The sequence below is a fragment of the Nyctereutes procyonoides genome, unplaced genomic scaffold (genome assembly GCF_905146905.1).
Source record: "Nyctereutes procyonoides isolate TBG_1078 unplaced genomic scaffold, NYPRO_anot_genome, whole genome shotgun sequence".
Classification (NCBI taxonomy): domain Eukaryota; kingdom Metazoa; phylum Chordata; class Mammalia; order Carnivora; family Canidae; genus Nyctereutes; species Nyctereutes procyonoides.
Window position 1 is genome coordinate 5,895,131 of NW_026575132.1, and position 23,821 is coordinate 5,918,951.

The following is a 23,821-nucleotide window of genomic DNA, read 5'->3' on the forward strand; positions in this document are numbered from 1 at the left end:
GACTATCTATAAAATAAGTACATTGGCTCTTCGCAGCTTTTCTGACCTTATGAATTGGCCCCTTTCTGTTTCTCCTTTGCTGTTTGTGCCAAACCTTCTGGAGGAGGTGAGCAGAAAATGTCCCCCCATATTCTCTATGAACAGCTGCCTTATGAGCATATGGTAAGTGGCAGCAGAGCCGCCTCTTCATTCAGTGCCAATGAGTCGGGTCAGCAAACAGCTGCGAATCTCACTCATTCCCCTCCCTCCGCACCTGGAGCACTTTCTTCCCAAGGATTTCACTTGGCAAGATTTACAATAACCATGGAAACAGGGACTTGATTAGACATATGCAGTGAATAAAAGTTTATAGTATATAAATACAAAAATGGCTGATTTGATTAATGACACTGCTATTAGAACCTCCTGGCGGGGAAGAGCTAATGATATTTATGGTAAGATGTAAGCTGTGTAGCTTGCTGGCGAAATTGTGTGCTAGTCAGTAAAGAGTTTGGTTAACAAAGTCATAGTGACCAAGGCTGTATATGGATTATACATGGGGCCAGTCGGAAAATATACATTGCAGCAATTGGTTTCAGAAACAGCAGCAAGAAAGACTGCAATTTAATACCGCCTTTCAGAAAAAATGGGCGAGCGAGGCCAGCCTACGGCAACAGCAATGAGCTAGAAGAGCCAAGAGCAGGCAAGATCAAAAGCAATTTAGTAAATGTTAAGGTATTTTTTTTCTCCATACTTAAAAAAAACAAGTTTTAAGATCTCTGTTTCCATTTACAGATCAGCTCTCAGTTTATCCTGCTAAGTGATTAATGCAGCGACTTCAAGTTTGTGTTTTCCACTCCCCAATTCAGAACTACTGCTAACCTTTCACATTCTGAGTTCGCTTCAAAACCAAAGACCACTGCCATTTGTCATGACTTTTTGAAAACGATCCCACTGCCATAAATTTCAGAAAATGTATCCTTTCTTTGCTTAAAATTATGAAATAAAACTTTAACTCTGGGTCATCGGGTCCCTTTCAAAGTGTATTGACTCAGCAATCAGATTTCAACAGCTTCAGGCCCAATTACCAATTGAAAATGTAGAGTGATCTACAGACACGCCACTTGTAAAGCTTCCCATGAGGTGAACTGCCATAGAATCCAGATCTTAACTAATCTACAGTAGTTTCCTTTTCAGTTGAACTTCATGCTTCAACGTGGAAGGGCCTGTTCAATAAACTTTTTGAATTCTGAGAACCATGTCTTATTCCATCTATGTGTTTCAACTGTGAATTATAGCTGGAAGTAGTTCAGTGAAATGTAGAAAAACTGCGGTTGCTCATCAGGATGCCCAGAGGGTGTGTCAATCTGGGTTTCAGAATGAAGGCAGAAGAAGTGGAGTTTGACCAGCTGGATGTGAGCTCCCTATGGCGCTTCACGAATAACTCTATAAAACAATTAATTAGTGTTCCTACGGTCACATTTCGTCACCAACAATTAAGGAGTTATGACATCCTTAGATGGGGTGTAAACAGTCCTTCCTCCACTTGAGAGATGAGGTAACTAGGAAAAGAAGGGAATGTACCTTGCCCAAGGTCTCAGAGGAGACTGCAGCAGACCTATGATTAGAATACAAAGTGCGTTGCCTGTCCTGGATTCAGACACTGGCATGCTAACCACGTGCTTCCCCTTAGAATCACACTTAAAGTCCAGCCATCTCTAAACTACATTTCACCTCCTCTATATTCTGTGTTGTTTCTCCAGTCACTCAGGTCGATTTCAGCTGTGCCTGCGATGACCAGTTCCAGTTCTCTTGCATCAAAAACAGACACCAGCCTGGCATCCACCACCTGCGGAATAAAAAGAATGCGGGCCATGGCTTATGAATCAGGAGAAATCTCAGCTATAATTAAGTCTCATCAGAAAAGGAGGGCTCAGGGAGGCTTAAGAGTACCACGGAAGTCCTCCATGTAGGCGCTTGGCAAACTGTAAAGCACTCTACAAATGTAAGGTATTTTTAGTACAAGATCCATGAGCTTTTCCTCCATAGAATTTTCATTTTAAAACTGACCCCTGACCTCCAGTTTGTATCTTCTCCTTTAAAAAAGATCTAGTGCTCTAGAGGAAGTCACATGGAGTATTTGTAACAACTCATTCGAACCCTCAGATACAATCATTTCACCTATCAAACATGAGATCTGATTACCCATATCAAAGCATGAGTAAGATGTATGACTTAAATGTTGCTCGTGGTCATTAAGTCACGAAATGCTATGTGAGTTCAGATCATTTTATTTCAGTGATCTCTTGTAACAGGGCAGTAAGCTTTTTCTGTGTGTTCCCGAAATATATAAAAAATATATTGGAGAGTTTACATTGAAAAAGCAATAGTAAATACAACAACAACAAAAAAGAGAAATATTGCATACAAAGTGCAGTAAGACAGACAGTGGTATCATAGAGATCAGCCTGCAAAACCCCACTCCTGCTAACTGTCTTTACCTCATAGAAGCCACGCACTAAGCTCTCCGTTTGCTGTACGACGCCCCTCTCAATCCTCCATTTCACCATCCTTTCAATGTACTCCTTCTTGTTCTTCTCTGTGACCGGGATATTGGCACCCCCTGGTTTTAATTCTCGTTCGGTAATCTGAGTTTAAAAAAAAAAAAAAAAAAAAAAAAAGGACTGAACACAAAGCAGCCCTCTTGATGTGATAAGAACACTGCTACCAACTAGCTGTCTCTGCCCTGGCCCGGGTGCATCCCACACGGTGCAGGGGGAGGCACCCCATGGAGCCACATGGAGCCCAGGCACACCAATGCTCAGGAATAAATAGGCATTGAGCTGACGTCTGAAAGCCTCAGTGGTTAAACATCTATATATTGCAAGTGCTAAAGGTTAAGGTTTAAATTCTGACTAAACAACTAAGTCTTAAGTAAGTCTTTTAAATGAAAATTAACTGGTTCCAGATTCTGGCTGCTGCTATTTGAATGTTGGGCAAAAACATACTTTCACAAATTCCGTTAGGGTTCAGAATCAACTACATATAGGAAGCCAACATTTAAGTAAAGATTTACTTTTATGAAGCAGAATGATATTTAGGTCAATGTTAAATGAGAACTTCTTTTCCAAAACATGAAATTCAGAGGACCAGCCAAATATTAATGTCTAAATAAGAATATTACTTATTAGCCAGTATACAATTTATGAAAGAAATTTTTTAACCAACCCTTCCTCCAACTTTGGAAAAAAAACCAGTATGTTTTCAAACCTTCATCATAACACTATTTACCTTCTTTCAGCTTCAAAACAATCAATTTCCATTCTTAAATATCAATGAGAGTTGAGTACAGCTGCCAATAAAATAATATTCAACTCTGGGGTAGCATGGATTTTTTTTTTTTTTAAGATTTTATATATTTAATCATGAGAGACAGAGAGAGAGAGAGGCAGAGACACAAGCAGACAGAGAAGCAGGCTCCATGCAGGGAGCCTGATGTGGGACTCAATCCCATGACTCAAGGATCACACTCTAGCCCCAAGGCAGGCGCTCAACCGCTGAGCCACCCAGGCATCCCTAGCATGGACTTTTAAAAGCTACATTTTATACAAGGCAATTCTAGTATCTTATGTGGATATTTTAGTTGGAAATAAAAAAGAAGATTGCTTGTAACACACAAATAGTTATATAGCTTATGACACACAGTTACCACAATCTGTAAATTAGAACACCTTAGTCTGCAGTTGTCATTAAAATAATCTCTGTAATCAATATTATTGTAACTGTACGTGAACCTGCGCTGAAACCATTCAACAAGCCAAAAATAAGTAAGTGTAGGATCTTAGCCACTAAATTAATTCTTTACCAATCAATAGCCTTTAATTACCACATTTAGTCACTGGTGATTCACATACACAGACCTGCCCAAAAACTTCTTCATTCACAGTGAATGTAAGGTCCAAGATGTCATGGATGTCATTGTCTTTCATCCACTGCAGGCTCTGGTGGAACTCTTCGTCAAGGTATTCTAGATCACTCAGGTCACACAGACTAAAATGACAAACAGAAATAAATATGTAGGTATGACTTCTAGCAAAATGCCAAAGACACAAGGAAAGATACTAAGAAGACAAGAACAAGATCAACTAAATAGACATTGATTCCTGGAATGCTTTTAGTCAAATTCAGTAACCAAACTCACTAAATAATTCAGAATCTGGTAGAAGATTTAACAATTTGGATACATAAAATGCCTTAAATCAGCCAGCCTGTCCTTTCTTTTATAGACACAGGACTGGGGTGCAAAGAATGGCTGCCATTTATCCAGTCATCCATGATTAATGCCAGAGCAGGAACTGGAACTCAGGTTGACAACTTGAGTCCCATATTCTTTTGGCTATGTTATACTACCTTAAAACATTGTTCTCCTAAACAGAAATATTCTGTATGTTTCTATACTACACTTTAACTTTGTTATTTTTTTTCAAAGACTAGACTCTGTGATCCACATATACATTTCCTTTTGCTTTTCAAGATTTTATTTATTTATTTGATGGAGAGCACAAGCAGGAGGAGCGGCAGGCGGCAGGGAGAGGGAGAACCAGGCTCCCCACTGACCAGGGAGCTGGATGCGGGGCTCCATCCCAGGATCCCAGGAACATGACCTGAACTGAAGGCAGATGCTTAACTGGCTGACCCACCCAGATGCCTCACACCCCCTTTTTCTGTATAGTTCTTATTCTTTCCAAGTTTCTGAAAACAGCAAGACACAGAATCTCTCTATAATTATAATGGTTTTCAGTACTTCTCTCTTCTTTCGTCATGGAGTGAGGTCTACATAAAGTGGAGTTAGTATTATATGGCCCTATTTTAAGGTGGTAACCACTGATTTACTTTAGTTGTTTTGAAATTTCCTCCCATCAGCCTAATTTCAAAGATCATTTTGTTTGGTTCAGTCTAAATATTTATTAGGCATCAAGTATGTGCCAGACATCTTAACAGCTACGTGATAAACAGTTGCTGCCATCAAGGAGCTAATGGTCTAAATGGGGAGACAGGTAAATTAATATAAGGTGGTGGTGATAGCCTAGGGTGGATAACATTTAAAATCTGCGTATTTTTTTGTGTATGTTACACTCTAATTAAAAAAAAAACGTAGATACAGGAAGCTCTCACAGCAAGAATGCAGGATGTTTACTTCAACTTGGAGATTCAGGAAAACCATTTTGGAGTAGAAAATATCTACATCAAAATTCAGAGCACTTTAAAAGCTAGAGAGGTAAAGGGGAATAGATGAAAAGGAGGAAAAGGGAAAAAGAAGGAAGGGAGAAGAAGAGACAAACACGAACAGAGCACAAGGGCATAGAATATGCAAAATACTCGAGCATACCACAAGACAGAATGTCCAGAGAAGGCTAGGAAGGCAGGTGGGATGAGGCTTTGAATATCATTTTAAGGAGCTTGGTGTTTCAGAGCTACTGAAAGATTTTAGGACAGGAAATGACAGGATCAGATGTGAGATGTGATTTTAAACTGTTCTCTGGAAGTCACATTATAGAGGATTACTTAAAATGGGGGTAGGGGTGGTTATCATTAGATGGTGGAGACAATTAGTAGACCACTATGGTAATTTGGCCAAAATAAGGTATAAGTTTTATTTTTAGGACATAGCTATTAAGGGTGGACAGAAGAAGATGAATTTAAGACTTGTTTGGGAGATAAATGTGGGCATTAGTAAATGGTTTTACTGGGATGGCATAAAGAGAGATATCAAAATAGGGGTGGTAAATGAACTCGTATTGCAAGCCAACTCTGATTAATTGCCAGTCTGAGGGCTGTAAGTTGAAAAAATTTCTCAGGCCACAACAAGTTCAGTGGGAAAAAAGTACCATAAATGATTTGTGAACTACATTCACTACAGTGGAGTTGGAGGGAGGGAAGAGCAGAATATGTGCTGTGTATCTGCCATCTCTGTTTGAGAGTGACTGCCAATTCCTGACCAGTGACCTGAGAATACTCGCACCACGAACTGTGACTAAGCACATGGGAGAAGGTACATTTTTAGGTTGAGCAAACGGATGAGTTTAGGGTTAACCATGTTGATTTGTGGATACCTGTGAGACGTGCAAGTGGAGACATTCAGCAGAATGCTGAGCACATGAACCCAAAACTTAAGGGGGATCAAGACTGAGGGTGCAGTTTTGAGCCAGTAGGAGATGAGATAGGTGTAGAGATTTCCCCATGAGATCACACAGGGATAGAAAGGCAGGGGACCAAGAATGGAAGCTCTGGGAACACTGAGGTTTAAGGGGAAGTCAGAGGAAAGGCCCACAAAGGACACATAAAAATAAAAGGAGGATCAGGAAAAAACAGGACCAGGGTCATCAGTGGAGGAAAGACTCAAAATAAATGGGTGGGGTTGGAGGTTGGGGCAGTCAACAGGATCAGAAGCACAGAATGGTCCAGTAGGATAAGGACTAAAAGATATTCTTTAGAAGCTTGTATAGGTTACTGGCAAGAAGGAAGCCAGGCTAAAGTGTGTTGAGGGTACATCAGCTACTTTTTCCAGAAGTTTGTATGAGAAGATGAGAGAAGGCAGTGAAATGGGAAGATGTAAAATGGAACAAGAGGAATCAGACAGGCAGATAGACTGCCCGGTTGCCCAGGGTTTCATGTGCCAGGCACTTAAAGAGAGGAAAGCAAAAAGTCTTCCTATGGACCCTCTTACGAGCCCATTAGAAATACTTTGCTTTCATTTGAAGTCTTCCATTTTACCAAAAGCAGGTACATGGCCTTGGTCAGGGAATGAGCTGGGTTGAACCCCACAATCACTCTGTGCTTCCTCACTGCAAGTTTGAGCTACTACTCCCCTACCAGACAATTGCCTTCTCCTCTTCAGCCTCGTAAATGACGACTGATTATAGGACAGAAACTGTTTGCTCTACATTTTACAGTAATTGCAATCTTTCATTGCAGTAACAATGAAGAAAAAGTTCTGTGAATGCTAAATTTTCATCTGCCATGATAAATTACTGTCTTGCATATAGGGAGGTCTCGAGAAAAATATAGGACAGCCCCCTTCTAACAAACAAAAAATAAGACAACAACAAAACAAAGGAGAATGAGAACTTGAACTGAAGTCTGCATAGAGCAAAATATAAAATGCTTCTCATCAAAGATTGGGGGCTGTGAGTCACCGAGACTAACCCACAACTATTCTATTAATAATTGGCATTAATACCACAGGAATTCCAGTACCATATTTGAAGTACAATTGATTTGAAGAAACATGTGTTGCAACAAATGAGAATAAATTTTCTGGAATAAAGCAAAACTAAGACTTTAGGGACAAGACAGAAATAAAGGACCAGGAAAAACACAGTAAGCATATTTGTAATTATATTAGTTTCAGAAACCTAAGCAGATAAATGACATCGACAGAAGGCCCTTTTTAATAAAAGAAATTTCATTCTTCCATGCTAATTACACAAGCAATAAAAATACTCTTACATTCTGAGAAGGGCTTTATAAAAGGGCCGTGTGAAGAAGGCATCCAACAAATACTGGTGTATTAGTGCGAGACCAAGGATCCTACCACTGAACCGGAACCTGTGAAAGAAAAGCATAAGACAGCTTATGCGTCATGGAGCAGTTTCTGAATGGTTGTATTTGCTTTCTAGAATGCCTTCTAGCCCTAATCATGCAAGTTTGTCTAGGCCTGATTATCTACTAGGTCCACGAGAGTTTGAGTGCATTGTCACCTGTGTCTTCATTAGGCCAATATTCACATCTAAGTGGAAAGCTCTGTTTCACTCTGATATTTAGAGAGATATTGCCCCACCTTCACCTCATGTTAGTCATGCCTACCCCGCAGCACCCCACATGGCCGACTTGAATTTCCCGTGAGCATGTCAGTGAAACTTCCCCAAGTCACTTCTAAGAGATGACAGAAGACCAGTGGTGGCAGGGAAAATGTCCCCGTCTAGTTTGCTTGCATGAATATTAGCAGGATTTCTCTAATACAAACCTAGTAGTAATCCCCTTTTGAGGAAAAGCCCAATCTCAGAATGAGAAAATTCCTATCCCTATTCTCTCTCAAACCCTACTCCTGATGAGGGTTGTCACCATCCAAGAGTTGTGCCTCTGGACATTTGGGGGAGTTTCCTCGTGGGACATTCTGTTCTCTAAAATTTCAAGGCTCGAGTCTATTCTGAATCACTCCGGAAACTTTACTAAATATATCGGTCATGACTGGATTTGCTGAGATGTACACTTATTTTCTCTTTCAAAAGGACACAGTTTTCTAACTCTTTGAAAATCGAATGCCTTCCAAAGGTATAAATCCACACTGAGGTTCATATAGTTCATTTGTAATTTTAGTATTAAGCAGCCCTTTTAAGATTAATGTCCAGTAGTTTTTTTTTCTTTATTTCCACCTAACTTAGCATAACTGCAATAGATGAGTTGAGGACTCCAAATTGTAGCTAAATGGAATTAATTTGAAGAGTAAGTCCTAAAAGTTAATGCCTTCCACCCACCAATAATACCCTTCATGAGCCAAGAAAGTTTTCCCATGAGTCCTGCTTATGTTCCTTTTTTTGTTGTTAAGATCATTGAAAATAAACAGGAACAAGCAAACACAGTTATAGAGATATTTAAAGCTTAGAAATGCAGGGATTAAAACAAAACATAAGGATGTTTGGAAAAAGTGTAATTTGGGATTTTTAGGATAAATAATCCCCAGAAGGGAATCCTATACAAGTTTTCCTTGATGGTTTTGTTTGGAAAAATTAGGAAAGGGGCAATCCCTGGTTGGGGTTGGGGTTTGGGGCAATCCCAAACTTCAATGGCTAATGGGATAAGTGCCGCTGCTGTGCCTCCGTAGCTGTGTCCTTCTGCTAGGGTTCTCTTCTACCATCAGTTCCTCCAGGGCACTCCACCCACCCTCCCTCCTACTAGGATACCATCAGCACCCTCAGTCAGTGTCCCAGCTGCTTTGCCCCACCCCCAGTGTTGGCCACTTCTCCAAGGGCTGCTCTAGAAGCTGCACAGCCTCTGGGGTCAAGACCTTTTTCCAACCCACCTCACAGCTCAGAGATGACCAAAGTTGTAGAGAGGGATCTAGGGATTTTGCCAGGAACCTAACATCATCTGGAACTTTCTTTCAACGGGAACCATCTTCTGAATTCAACCCAGCTAATTTAAAATTGGCCTTCTGGAATATAATCTATCCCTAGTTTGGAGAACTCCCGTATATTTAAATTTGACAAGAGAGTCCGATGAAACTGAAAATATGATCTTCCCCAAGGGAAAAAATGTTAAAAGAAATGTGGGTTCCTATAAAAACTCATTATCACAGAAAGTCAACTGAAGAAAAATGTTGGGGAAAAAATACTTACCATTCATGGTGATTGTCTACAAAAGCAGACATGGGACTTATCTGTACTGTGTATGTGTCATTGGCCGAATATTCAAATAAGCCATAATATGGGTTAAAGAGTTCTCTGGATACGAGGAAGAAAAACTCTCTGGAAGGTCCACTGTAATCCAGCCTTTAAAAATATCCACAAAAAGAATAACCAGTTATTATTATTTTTCTATATACTGGGCACATTTTCTATAGAGCTTAACTTTTTAAAATTTTTATTTATTTATTTTAGATAGAGAAAGAGAGAGAGGGAGCATGAGCAGGGGGAGGGGCAGAGGGTGAGGGACAGAGAGAGAATCATAAGCTGACTCCCCACTGAGACAGAACCCAGAGTGAGGCTTGATCTCACAACCCTGAGACCATGACCTGAGCTGAAATCAAAGAGTTGGATGCTTAACCCATGACCATTCAGGGGCCCCCAGAGCTCAACATTCTATAGAACACTCGATACAAGGCTAATTACCCACATAATGGGACTGTCCAAAAGTCAGGACTGAGTCCAGATCTCATCCATGTCTTGACCCAGAATAGTAAAACGGACATTTATATGAACCATGATCTAAACTAGAGCTACACATCAGATAATCAATAAAATAGGCAATATGCCAATAGTTTGCAGATATAAAAAGATAAATTATTTTCAATGTCTGGAGCGAGGTTATGGAGAAAGGAGTACATTGGGAATACTTTACTTAAACAGGGTAAAACCAGACACTATCAACTATCTACATCCACAGGACCCATGTCCTTATGGATTTCTGAAACATTTTGAAATGGGGGGAAGAGAAAAATACGAATTGGTGAGAGGACAGTAAAGATACAAGACCCCCTAGAGAGATCAGAGGCAAAAAAAAATGGAATGATAGGGTTCAAGCGAAAACTTTAAATTATAAAACACCAAGGAAAATTATAGACAAGCAAAATGAGGGCATCTAAAGCTTCCTAAAGGAAGGTATCTGGAGAAGAGTCTGAAACTCTAGCACCTGAACTGCAGTGTAAATTCCATTTAACTTACAAAGATATCGGGGTCAAAGTGAAGTATGAGAAACAACTGTGTTAGTTTTGAGGAATGACAAGTGGCCAAAAATGCTAAGAGCAAAAAATGCAGCAAAGAGGAGTTTGCAATAAAGCAATTTGATATGCTAAATTAAAATGGAAAATATAAAGTATATCTACCCCATGATGACAAGTCGACACATGGGTTCAAAGACAGGAGGGAATGCTGGAGGGGAATAAAAGCAAAGGGAAGCTGGGTGGTAGGATTTTATAAGACTTCTTTTGTTCGGTGTATTTTTTTTCCTGTTATGGCATTTTCTCCAAGGGCATTACCGCATTTTTTTTTTAAATAAAACAAAGAAAAATCATCTGAGTCTTGTCCAATGATGAGATTGTGTGATAGAGAAAAATGACCTTATTATAGGTGGAAGAGATGGGATATTGGTAAGAAAAATAAAATGCCTTTTATAGGTCTTCGCTGAGAGTTCCGAAGAATTTATTTAGAACATACTTCAGCTATCCACATTCTACTTTCTCAACTTTGCCATATCTGAATATACAGGTACTGTTAGGTACTTAACCTTTGGCATTAAATCAACTTTAAATTCACTTGCCTTTCCTCTGTAGCCTGTTCTTACATAATCTACGAAACCATGATGTGCTAGCTTTGTTTTTATCCTAATACACATTAAAAGAAAATACGTAAATATTTTTAAGATGTCAGTTTGCGTAACAGCTAAAATCATCTCACACATCTCCCGTCCTCACTGCATGTGGGAAAGACGAGAGTAGACAAGAAAGCTGTGTGTGCAGAAAAATGCAAACACAGCATACTCTCAGGGCCAAAGAGGCCTAGGGGGGCCCGACAGACCTGCTGTCTTGGGGCAGCTGCCTGGGACTGTGCTACCAGGTGACAACCAGCACCTGTGAGACTGTGCTAAGATCACCCTGGGGACTCCCGAAGCAGCCAGGGGACTGGTCCCAGGCACAGGGACACAGGCCGTCCCTCCGCAAGCCGAGGCCAAGGCAGTGGCCTGTGCTTTCCTCCCACTGTCCTACTTCTGGCCTCTGACGCCACCGAGGCTAAGTAGAAGACTTCCTCCATTCCAACGTTCTTCACATACTTAGAGGAGCTCTTTCGACAAACATTTGAGGGCCTGTTGTATTTGGAGTAATCACTGAGATGTAAAGCTACAACATTTTTTTCTTCGAAAAGTAATTTTCTGTAGGAACTCTAGGTTTAGCAGTTTCGGTCTCCCACGCCTCTGCCCACCCCTACTCCCACCCCACCCCCCCCCCCCCCCCGCCCCGAACACTGCCGTGTGTTTCAATCTCCAGGAAGGGCTGGGAATTCACTTGCCGCCCCGGCCCTCTGCTCTGGACACTCTCCAGGGTGTCAAAGTCTGACCGAAGGGGTGGCGTCTAATACTGATCACAACACTTCACGTGTGGTCCTGTCAGCCCAGAGCTCTTCCTGGACACTCTTTCTACTGATGCAGCTTAAAGCTACCTTGCCTATGGGGCAGCCGCTTGACTTCATTGACTCATGATGAGCTAGTCATTGCTCAGACCTTTCACCTGTGCTGCCTCACCCCAAGACTCTCTCCACCCTGTCTGCGGGTCACTGCATCTTTTTAGAACCTAAGGACTAGACTTTCTCCTACTAAATTTTACTTTGTGGGACGTAGTCCGCGTTCCAGTCTGTCCAGATCCCTGTGGATGCCAAGTGTCTCTCTAAATTTCCTACTGATGGTGAATTTCATCAGCAGACCCCTGTGTCTTTCCAGAAATGGAGAATGCCAATTAAAGGCATCTTGGAAGCCATTTTGTTCATCCACTCATTCTACTGAAGAAAAGACTGAGGCTGAAGGAAATCACTGACTTGGATCAAATGAAAGCAGCAGAGGAGACTCTAGGCCTTGACACAGGTTTCCTGACTCCACGTTTAATGCTCTTTACTCCTTAGAGCCTACTGGTCAGTACATTTTAAATGTTATCAAGACTGATAACAATGTTGCTTATGAAGAAGGGGTCAGCAAACTATGGCCTGTGGGCCAAATGTGGCCCAGCCCCTGGCTTTGTAAATAAAGTTTTATTGCACGTCATCTGTGGCTGCTTTCCTGCTCCAGCGGCAGAATGATGTAAGTACAGCAGGAGATGTATGGCCTGCCAAGCCTAAAAGATTCCCTATCTGGCCCTTCACAGAAAAAGTTTGCCAAAGCAGGATAGAAGAAAGTAGGAGGAAAATGCTACTTCATTAACATACCTGGCTTATTATAAATCCTCCTCTTTAGTGAAGATCCCTTCAAGGAAATACAAGGACTACAATATTGGGGGCGGGGGTGCAACTTCTAAGCAGGAGGCTGTCTGCAGCGGTCCCTGGCCGGCAGGGCTCAGACACAGTGAGGGCACACGATGCGTTAAGGGCCACAGACAGATGAAACATGAGCCAGTTTTCGGAGCCAGTTTTCTTACAAAGGGACACCCGGCATGAGTAAAATGGGTTTTTAGCTGCTTAAGATCACACTGTGGCATTCAGTTAGAAACAGTAGGTTTTCTCTGAGCTTCAACTCTCAGCGTTTGCATGATACTGCACTTACCAGAGTGCGTTATAATAACCTGCTTAGGCGTTTGCCTCCCCTATTGGCACCCCTAGGCTTTAACCATACTGAGGGCAGGGACTGTGTCTTTCTCATTTTTGTATCCCAAATAGTTTAGCCTGATACACCACAGGGGCTCGGCATCTATGGTTGGGTCTAGGAATGGAGCTCTCATGCTCTCTAAAGAAAAATCAACATGATTACGTTGTTAGTGGACATCTGGCAGAGTGAATAATTTTGTACAAGCTTGCCTTCAGGTGGTATATTGATTCATGACATTAATAGGTCGTGCCGATCCCTAAAAGACAACTCGATTTGTGCACACTTCAGGATTCACTCAGGTGAATTAGACTTAGAAAGTCTGGGTGTTTGTCCTTTCCAGGTCTAGCATCCTCTCATATGGTACAGTTGTTAAAACAACAAGGATGGATCCCACTGATTCATTCTTTATGATAAGAGCTGATTCTGGCTAAAGATGAGATGAATGTTCCCTGAAGTATTAAACTGAAAAGTAAAACTCCTTTTTTCCCCCCAAGAGAGAACAAAGCTAATAATAGTTCCTCTAGGAGGAAAATGGATCTTCTCTAACTAGTCAGGTTTTTATCTGCTTTTATTTTATTTTTTTAACACTAGCAGCATTGACGGATCCACTGTAAAGCCAAGACCGTTTTTAAAGTTTGATCTGATTATAATCCGAAGTTTAGAATGCATATCTGAGCCCAGGTTGTAGGTTACGAATTATGTATGTCCACCTACTTCAGTAAGACGTGTCCTGGCGGGGTAGGCGCCTCGTGCGTGTGCTGCCTGTAATAACTATGTCTTAGGAACCTCCTCCATATAAATAGTTAATATGACTCATATCACAGGGATCGTTTGTTACATTCCTGTTTTGCCAGTTAGGTTGGTTCCACAGCTAAAGGCTTGGCACAGAAATACAGAAACTGTGGACAATGGGTGTGTAGCCACACAACAGCTGCATCTGAGGGCATTCTGCAAGAAGCACAGATGTCGCAGGGGTGGCAGTGTAGTTCTGAGCCTGTTGAAGTGCTGATAAAGCATTTTAAGCACCATCAGGTTGCTGACCCACCACCACCACCCAAGTTGTCAGCAGTATCCGATACTTGTTAAGATAACTTTATAATTTTATCCTCTCGTTCTTTGTTTTCAACTAGAAATTACTGAAAAAGAAAGCATTCCAACGGAAGGAGACTATTGAAAGAAGGTGGCACTGGGAAGTCACACCATCGTTTCCTACCAGTTTTCTGGAAGACAGAATTGCGTTCTTTTTTTTTTTTTTTCAGAATTGCGTTCTTAATAGTTGGTTCAGGCACACATGACCACGCGCTCATCTCCTGATTCACCCTCAGATATTTATAGCAGCGAGCCAGGGGCTCCTGAGCCACTTAAGAAGGCCTGCTGGGCGAGTAAGGAGTTTTGCAAGCAATTACTATGACAAAGTTTTACCTGGTGATATCAAGCCAGAGCCTAGACACAGAAGCGCCCTTCCTCAGGAAGGTTTGGGTTATGGAGGTTATCCTGCAAATGTCTCTTTGTCGAAGGAAACAAGCAGCACCACAAAGTTTAAACTTGAAGCTTTACAGACTTCTGAGGAATAAATAGTCAAGGACCTCAGACAACTTCTAGAAAGGATTAGAGCAGTCACATGTAAGAGCTGCTGGTTATTTTACAAGCAGAGATGCAGGAAAATCATTTCAGATCTCATCCTCCTCATTACTTTCCTCTGCCTGTCTCGGGAGGACTCTCACAGGAGTTCATCTGCTCTTAAGCCCCTGATCGAAAACTGCTTGCACACATCCTCTCCCTGGTCTAAGTGTGGTTTTGCAAGACACATGATTGATGCCAATAGATGGCACCTTACATATAATGGACTCATTCTTTCTTGAAGAAAGACGCCTTTTACAGATTTGGCCATGGAAGGAAAAAAGAGGCGAGGCAATCACCGTATAAACATCCTCTCTTTATCCGGGCCATTATTTCCTCTCCGTTTGGGGTACTAAGAAGTTAATGGCCCAGGACCTTATCAGAACATGATAGTCTACCTACCAAACTCTTGATACCAAACAAGCTTTAGTTGCTAGGGCTTTTAACTGAGAAGAAAATAATATGCTGGAGAATATGCAGCGCCCTACTGGCCTCCTTCCTAAAGCAGCAGCTTCAGGCAGACAGAAGCCCAACAGAAAGGGGCAACCACAGCATGCGATTTCCCACCACATTCTGTCAAGATGACTCAGTTTCCAGCCATTCTGTCATTGCTGACCTCCTGTCCTCCCCACTTTGCCAGGGCAGATAATCAAATTAACTTGGGTGGGAAATGTAACGACTAGAAAAAAAACCCCTCCAGTTCTGACCAACTTACGTCACAGTAGTTTGCTTTAGAAACTGTCTACCAGGGATCCCTGGGTGGCGCAGCGGTTTGGCGCCTGCCTTTGGTAAGTAAAACCCTTTCTCTTTATGCCCTGACTTCTCTATTATAAATAAAGACCCTGATTATGACAGGTAGGAAATATAATCACTGAGGTAGTATCAATAAGAATTGCAAAGTATTATTCCCTCATAGATAATGTAAACTTGACAATAGTAACACAAAACAATACTCTGCAGATACACCACTACTCCTACTAATTTGGACTTTCCACAGAACTATTTCTATATAGTTATCATTCTACTGACCGAGTGCAGAAGAAAATACACCCATACTCAAAATTACCCTGGTGACACCCCCTCATCAGACAATAAGGAAATAAGAAAAAATTTGGGGAAACATTTCCTAAATCTCCCCAAATGCTGACTACATGCTTTCTGTTCATAAAGTTTTGTTTTAGAATAGTTTTTTACCTACAGAAAAGTTGCAAAGATAATATGGAGAATTCTTGTATACCTCATACCCAGTTTCCCTCTTATCCCATCTTACATTAGTATAGTACATTAGTTATAGTTAATTAACAGATATCGAGATATTACAACTAACTAAAATGCATAATTTATTCAGATTTCCTTAATTTTTACCTAATGTCCCTTTCCTGAAAACAGGATCTCATCCAAAATACCATATTTACATTTTTAAAATATTTTATTCATTTATTAATAAATAAATGTGACACAGAGAGACACAGAGAGAGGCAGAGACACAGGCAGAGGAAGAAGCAGGCTCCATGCAGGGAGCCGGATGCGGGACACGATCCCGGGTCTCCAGGATCACATCCTGGGCTGAAGGTGGTGCTAAACCGCTGAGCCACCCAGGGATCTCTCCCCCCACCCCATATTTACATCTAATTGTCATGTTTTTTAAGGCTTCTCTTGGCTGTGCCAGTTTCTCAGACTTTCCCTGTTTTTGATGACCTTTATGGTTTTAAGGAGCACCAATAAGCCATCTTTCAGGATGTCCCTCCCTTTGGATTTACCTGATGTTCTTCTTTCGAATAGACTGACATTATGGGTTTTTGGGACAAAGACTGTGGAGATCAAGTGTCATTTTCATCACATCATAGGAAGGATCCATACTATTAGCATGATATATGACTCTTGATCTTAACCTTGATCATCTGGCTGAGTATTTGTCAGTCATTTCCATTCTGGACTTACTTCTTTTTCCCCTTCTCAAACTATACTACTGGAAGAAAGTCATTATATGTAACCTACAATTAAGGAGTGAGGAATTATGCTGAATTATATGGAAATCTTCTGCACAGGAGACTGGTCTACTCTTTATTCAATCACATATTTATATCAGTACAGATATTTATTTTATACTTTGGGTTATAATTCTATCCTACTTTATTTTGTTGCTTGGAGAATTCCAGTGTTGGCCCCTGGGAGACCTTTCAGTAGGCTCTTGAGTCCCTCCGACATACCCCCATCATTGTGGACATTTTGAGCACCTCTTTGCTTTCTGGCTCTATAAGATACCTCAAGCTCCATCTCGTATATTTCCTGCTGCATCCGAGAATCAGCCATTTCTCCAAGGACTCTAGTTCCTTTTATTGAGGAATATTAGAAACCAAGATCTAGCCACTGGGTGCACACTGCTTTTAAGCACCTAATTAGAACTAGATGTGAAGAACTTAGAAAATGACACATTTTGTGAGCATTAAAATTAATGAAGGGAAAGTGACAGAAACTTTCAGCTCCACATTTATATTTCCATAGAAAAATGTAGGTAGATTTTCGCTTTGGATATTTATTATAATCCAGAAAGAAATGTTGTGATTTTTAATTTTAACACAATTGAATCAATGTGTTTGAGAAGGTGGCAAAGTCTAAAATAGCTTCTTAATTTTATGCTGTTTTGAGGTTTCTATTTTTTCGTCAAGAGTGCTATTTTATTCTTTCAAAACAGTGCAGGTATTCTCAATGCCTTAGTAGCAAAATGAAGTCTCTATCTAATAATCTCTATGTATGATAATGACATGATAAAGCCATGAGACCAGAAATTATTTGGCCCTATTACTCTAGTGTCAATAAACCATACACAGAGGGGCTTGGTTATGAATGTTTCTGATGGCTGACATCACAATTCAAAATGCCTCCCCCTTTTGTTTTCCCTCTAGGGTTACAGCTAGGAGACAGGTGATGGAAACAGGAAAAAGGAAACATTTGGACATTAGTGGCAATCAGAAGTATCAAGCCACACTCAGCCTAGGAACAGATGTCAGTAGTCCAGACCACAGGGCGACTACTTGAGGATGATCAAGCATGATAAGCATCTGCTCTATTCAAACTTAAGTACCAGGGCCTCCAAATACTCTTGCTTACATCTCTGAGATTTCAACAAACTGCAGTCCAAAGAAGAAGGAAGGCAGCTGGAGTTCTGGAGGAGGAAAAGCATTCTCATCCAAATGAGACTGGTTATGTAAGGAAATATTTGGAATTCCACGCACACCTATGATGAGGCTTAAAACATTTGCCTTCATTTTCAACTGTGCACCTGCATCCTAACCAACTAACAAAGGTAAAAGTCCATTAATGTCCTTCAGTAACAAAAACAAGTCTTCTCCCCAAATTTTGTCACCTCATATTGTTTTCCCAGATATTTTACTTTAATCTAGTCACAGCTGGGAGACCATACTCAGAATACATAACAAGAGCATGGTTATCAATCAGCTGAAATAGTGAAAAAAAATCCATGGGTAGGAAAAAATTCTCATAGACCAGAGTTCAGCAGTTTTGCCTTCATCCTAATGCTGGTCCAAGGATCCTGGATGACAGGCCTAGATTTGAATCCCCATTCTGCTGTTATCTAGTTCCATTAGCACTTGCAAATTACTTTATACACTGGAGCCTCCAAATTAACTGCATATTGAATGGCTGAATTTGTTGGATATTACTACCATGTGTCTATAACCTAATACACTTTCTTCCTCGGTGGGGCTGAGAAGGGTAGCTTTAAAATGATCCAAGTCGACAGAGTCGAGAGGACAACCCCAATTCAGGCCATCGTGTGGTGCTTTTAAAATTTGCTCTAGTGTTGGCTGGGTTGCAAAGAAGGTACTGAGACTGGAAACTCAGGCCTGATATGAGGAAGGAGGAAGGGCTCTGGAGAAGACGGGAGCTGTCACCTTCCGAAGTGTTATATAACAACGGTTATGTTTATTTGGATTAATAAACAGTGCGCAGGAGTCTTTACTCTTTCATTTCTGAGCCCATATCTCCATGGGCACACTCACAGAAGAGTCACAGAAGGCTAGAGATGCTCATTTATGTCAGTTTATTATTTTGGTAGGTGTGCTGTTGTCCCCAGAAAAGGAGAAAAACCGGCAACAGTGAAATAAGAAGCAAAGCCCAGGAGTTACCTCTACAGAAGCTTCCTGGTAAAACATCAGGATTCTCATTTGTGATTCTGAAACTGAGCGTATTTAACAGGTGAAGCGCTTGCTACTTACGCCCGGTGCAGATAACACCGTCACAGACGTGAGATTTCAATGCTTGTTTTTTACCCCTCATGGCCCCACATTTCCCTTTAAAAAAGAGATGCAGAGAGAAGAAACCAGACCAAACTTCTGCTCTCAAAAATGATCTATAGTTACAAGTGTTTACTAAAGAATGTCCAGGTCAAATGATTTAAAAACCAGAGGAAGCTTAAAAAAAAAGAAAGAAAGAAAAGAAAAGAAAAGAAAAGAAAAGAAAAGAAAAGAAAAGAAAAGATAAGAAAAGAAAAGAAAAGAAAAGAAAAACGGAAAGATTTAAGTGTATAAGAATGGCATTTCCTGCCAGAAGGGTTTCCTGTTTCAGGCCGCAGCGCCCATGTGGTGACACATCCCCTCTGCAGCCGCAGCCTGCGTTCCACACGCCACTTCTCTGTTCTACTCACCCTTCCTCCCCAACGAACGTGACGTACAGCTTATTTCTCTGCAAGTCTTTTCTGGAGTAGCCCATAATCTGATTGAAAGCATCTTCTAGTAAGTGGTCTCTTCTGATAATTAACCTGTCCATAAAAAGACAATTTGAAAAACAGATTATTTCCTAATCCTTATCTTTTTAGAACTGGGTACTTTTGATTCCATTTTCATTTACCATAGTTCACTAGGTGAAAACTGCAGTGACTTAATACACTGCTGGCCGCAATACTGCGCATTTGTCTTGAACTCTTACGAGGAGAAGTAAAAATGACATAAGCAGATTGTTGGTAAGCAGAGCACTCTGCCCACGACATATAAAAACAACTCCTGAGTCCTTTCTGAATGGTCAAATCACCTTATCCCACAAGGAAGATGATTGTAGAACAACACAAACACAAAATTTTTGCTTAATGGAAGAAAGACAACTCTATGAGGTAATGTTTTAAGCGTGAATGCACCTACACAAGGAATTCAATTACTAAGGATGCAGAGAGATGACTGTGAGAACCAGGAAAGGAAAATAAACTCTCCGTGTTCTTCAAAGCAGACACATTTATGACTGTGCTTAATTTAATTTTTAAATTAAGTGAATTTGAGATTTCCCCAAGTGACAGATACAAATGAATGATACTTGTGGCCAATTAATCTACTTGAAAAGCATCCTGAAGCAGATATCAATATGCCTTTAGTGCAAATAGTGATGGAAAGGGAGATGATAGGGAGGGTGGACACAGGGAAGCCTGGGCTCAAGACTTCCTTTTTTAAAAAAAAAAAAAAAAAAAAAAAAGTAGGGTCCATGCTGGGCATGGAGCTCAACATTGCACTTGAATTCATGACTGTGAGATCATGATCTGAGCTGAAATCAAGAGTCGGATGCTTAACTGACTGAGCCACCCAGGGGCCCCTCAAGACCTTCCTGAGTGATGCATGAGAAGGGCGAAGCCTAGAGAGGTGAGGTATTTGGGCAGCTGATGTGTGTTGTGGGTGAGGAAAGTGGGACCTTTGAATATACTTGAGCCACAGCCCTCTCTGGGTCTGTGGTGTGGCAGTGGAGACCCTTCTTCCTCTGCCTCTCTCAGGTGGCACAGTGATCTCTAGTGGGCACACGGGGCAGCGGTGGAGGAGGGGATGACGTTTAAATATCGTCATTTGAAGGTGGGTAAAGCAAGGCAGAAATAACACTCATGACATACTTCACTGGACAAGTGAAGCTTATTTCACAGAACAAAACAGAGCTGAGCAGTGTTCCTGCACTCAGGTCAGGTCAGATGACAGTGATGGGCCTGGTGTGTAGTACAGGACATGGTGCCAGCCTTTTACCTAATAAATACACTGTAAGGGAACAAAGAGGCATTTTTCAGGAGAAACAAATCAGCTTTTTACTTTGACTATATTTTTTTATGGAATTCGGTGTTTGTTTTAAAACCTTAAGCTCAATGGTGCCTAATTCCAGAACTCCGTCTTAGAGGATCCTGCAGTTTGTACATGCCAAAATTATTACACCGATTAAAACAACGGCTGGTCGTCCCAAGCCACAATCAATTTTCTACATTTCCCAACTGCATCCCAGCCCTTCACCATCACACAATCCACAACTCTGTATCGCTCTGACTTACTTTAATTTCCCTGGGCCTTGTCCGTATCCTTTCGTCTCTAACTTCCTGTAAAAGTTCCTTAGTTTGGCTTCAAAGTCCCGCTTGTAAGGGGCTGGAGCCCGGGCATTGGCACGCTGAGTACCTATAGCAAAGCACAAAAAGAGAAGGGTCCGGATTTGTGCAATGTCCTGATGCTCATCACATCCCCATGGGGAAAAAAAAAAAAGAAAGAAATACTGCCAGGGGCTGAGACCACAGTCAACAAGTAAAGGGAGGCAATCCTTTTAGTGCCCTCGCTTTTCACCTCCCCACGCTGAAGGCTCTAACAGAGCTGAGCCAGTCTTGGGATATTTCTGTGTGGCATTTTGGTCGAGAATAACAATCCTGTTTGCACAGTTACGATGGTGTCCATATGAGTGTCAGAGAGGTTTCCCTTTTTAATCCAAACTAATATGAGTCCAACAGAGTTACTCATGTCTAATGGGAACTGTCAGGGTGGAACATCTCTGCTGAGATGATCTCACGGCAATGAGACGGGAAGTCACAATGTGAAAGCCTGTGCTGTATAAAGCAAGAACAGTGAGTTTACAGACTTTGCCTTATGAAAAGTGTACAAAATGTCTTTTATTTTTTTTTCAAAATGTCTTTTAGATATGCAGCATAAGAGTTCTTTTAGACTTGCAATCACATACATTTTATACTGCAGGGTAGAACCATGTTGCTACAAACAAAGAGCCCAGACATAACTGTAGACTCACATGTTTCCTGGCTGCACAAAGAATAAATAATACTGCTATTTGTTGTGCTCTTAATATGTGCCAAGTGCTGGGATCATCCACAGATGACCTAAAGATGTTTCATATGTCATCCAACGGTAAGTTTCATTAATAAAATGTAAAAGTAACAGCTTGTTCCTCTTTCTGGAGAAAAGTCTAGCTTTGTACCACAAGGTGACTAACCGACCAACTGGGACAAAAAAAAAAAAATTGATGATAAATATGAGAATCACACGCAGAGCCATGAAAAAACAATGGACATTTCCATGAAATATTTCACAACACAATAAAAGGAACCGGAAAACAAAAGTTGTGAAGTCTCGAGCACTACATACCATATAAGTTCATTAAATGTTTCTTTAAAGAGCCAACTGATAATTTTTTTTTTTTTTTTTTTTTTTTTTTTTTTTGCTAACGCCGTGTTAGGTTCAGCAACATATGCTCAAAATGAATAAGATGGGATTGCTGAAGTAGATATTTCGGTTAGGAAGACAGAAATAAAACCTATCAAACAATTCGATAAACAATTAAGTCCTAAACTAGGTGGTGAACAAACTAGAGGGCATAGGGGACGAAACTATAGCCTTGGGGCTGTACCCAGCCCTAATGATCTGTTTTGCTTGGCATACAATTGTTTTTTAAAGATTTTAAATTAACTTCCCGCATTTAAAAGTTAGGAGATTTCAAGTAAAACACAAAACAAAACAAATTTTCTCTTGAAAATTATTTGGAAACTCTTGTGACAACTGGCTTGCATTTTTCTTGAGACCACAGTGGGCTGCTGCTCCATTAAGTGAAGCCTGTGCCGCCACCACTCGATGATACTGATGCCTGGCCCCCACCTCGGTCTTTGCATTTGGGATCAGGGTTCCAGAAAAGTAGCCGCAAATGAGGATAAGTAGAGATCAAGATGGAAAAGACTGCCAGGAGGAGACTTTATTGGAGGCAGCCCTTGTACACAGAAGAGAATCTCGAGTGTCTCCTGGGGCAGCGCAGCAAGAGCTGGGAGCAGCACCACACGCATGTTTGGAAGACACTCAAGAGACCCCGCTAACCTAGAGCATGGGAGAGTGCTGGGGACTAACTGGGAAATTTAATCAGATGGTCAGAGCCAAATTATGGGAGGAATTTAAGAAAAACCCTCGCTGAGGAGTTAGGGCTTGGTGCAGTGAGTGGTGGGGAAGACTTCAGAGGTTCCTGAACTAGGGGGTAACACCCACGTGGTGCTTTGTAAAGCCCAGGCTTTCCGAGTGTGGTGGGTGGACTCAGAGTAGGACGGAGAGGAGGGATCTTAAGGAGGGGACTGGCTGGGAGTCACCATGGCCCTTGGAGGCCTGAGGTAACAGTGGTGACTCAGAGAAGCATTTATAATGTGAAATAAGAATTGCCAACAGATAATAAGTAAGGAAGAGACCTGGGGAGCTCGGATAGTAACATCAAACTTCTAAACAGTAACTGTCATTTGTTAAGTGCCGGCTATGCATATGGAACCATGCATCGCAGAGAGGATCTTGGGAAATCCTCACAAGTTTACGCAGCAGGCATTATTATCATCACCACCATCACCACTTCGTCACTAGGGAAACAGAAGTCATATGCCAGTGAATGGTAGCTTTGGGATTTGGGCCAGGCCTATGTGGCGCTGAAAGCAGTGTGGGAAACGCTGGCGGACAGGGGGCACGTGAAGCTTTACACGTATCGTGCTGGAGATGAGAGCTGCCCAGGTGGCTATCCTCCACTTGAGGACACAGTCCTGGAGTTCCTGTGAGATCAGCGCCACACCCCGCATTAAACGAGTTAGTGTATGTCGCAGGGCGCTTTGTGAGGCGCCTTTGCTTAAGTGTTAGCTGTTACTGTTATTATCTGCAGAGAGATGAGTACTAACGACATAGGGAAATGTCTTGGGGTGTTAAGAATGGATTTTAGTAAAAGTGGCTATTAATCAATGACATATCCAGAGGTCTGTTTGCACGTTTATGAGTCTTTTACCCAAAGAGCGAAGACCTATGTCATAAAGGAAACAAACTTGATCTTAAAAGCTCTAGGATATAGAAGAGACTCCTAAGTAGTGGTTCTCACTCCTGACTGCACA

General features: G+C 41.3%; 1 protein-coding gene across 3 annotated transcripts in view; it reads right to left on the minus strand.

The window, feature by feature from the left end:
- Positions 1–23,821, minus strand: part of HECW2 (HECT, C2 and WW domain containing E3 ubiquitin protein ligase 2) — a 356,852-nt gene that overhangs the window by 18,385 nt on the left and 314,646 nt on the right. For all 3 annotated transcript variants that reach the window (XM_055345429.1, XM_055345430.1, XM_055345431.1), the window contains 7 exons: positions 20,975–21,095; positions 19,331–19,444; positions 9,378–9,530; positions 7,489–7,587; positions 3,900–4,029; positions 2,481–2,627; positions 1,714–1,828 (listed from right to left, as the gene is read on the minus strand). In XM_055345429.1, coding sequence (XP_055201404.1) covers positions 1,714–1,828; positions 2,481–2,627; positions 3,900–4,029; positions 7,489–7,587; positions 9,378–9,530; positions 19,331–19,444; positions 20,975–21,095 — 879 coding nt within the window. The remainder of the gene's footprint in view (positions 1–1,713; positions 1,829–2,480; positions 2,628–3,899; positions 4,030–7,488; positions 7,588–9,377; positions 9,531–19,330; positions 19,445–20,974; positions 21,096–23,821) is intronic.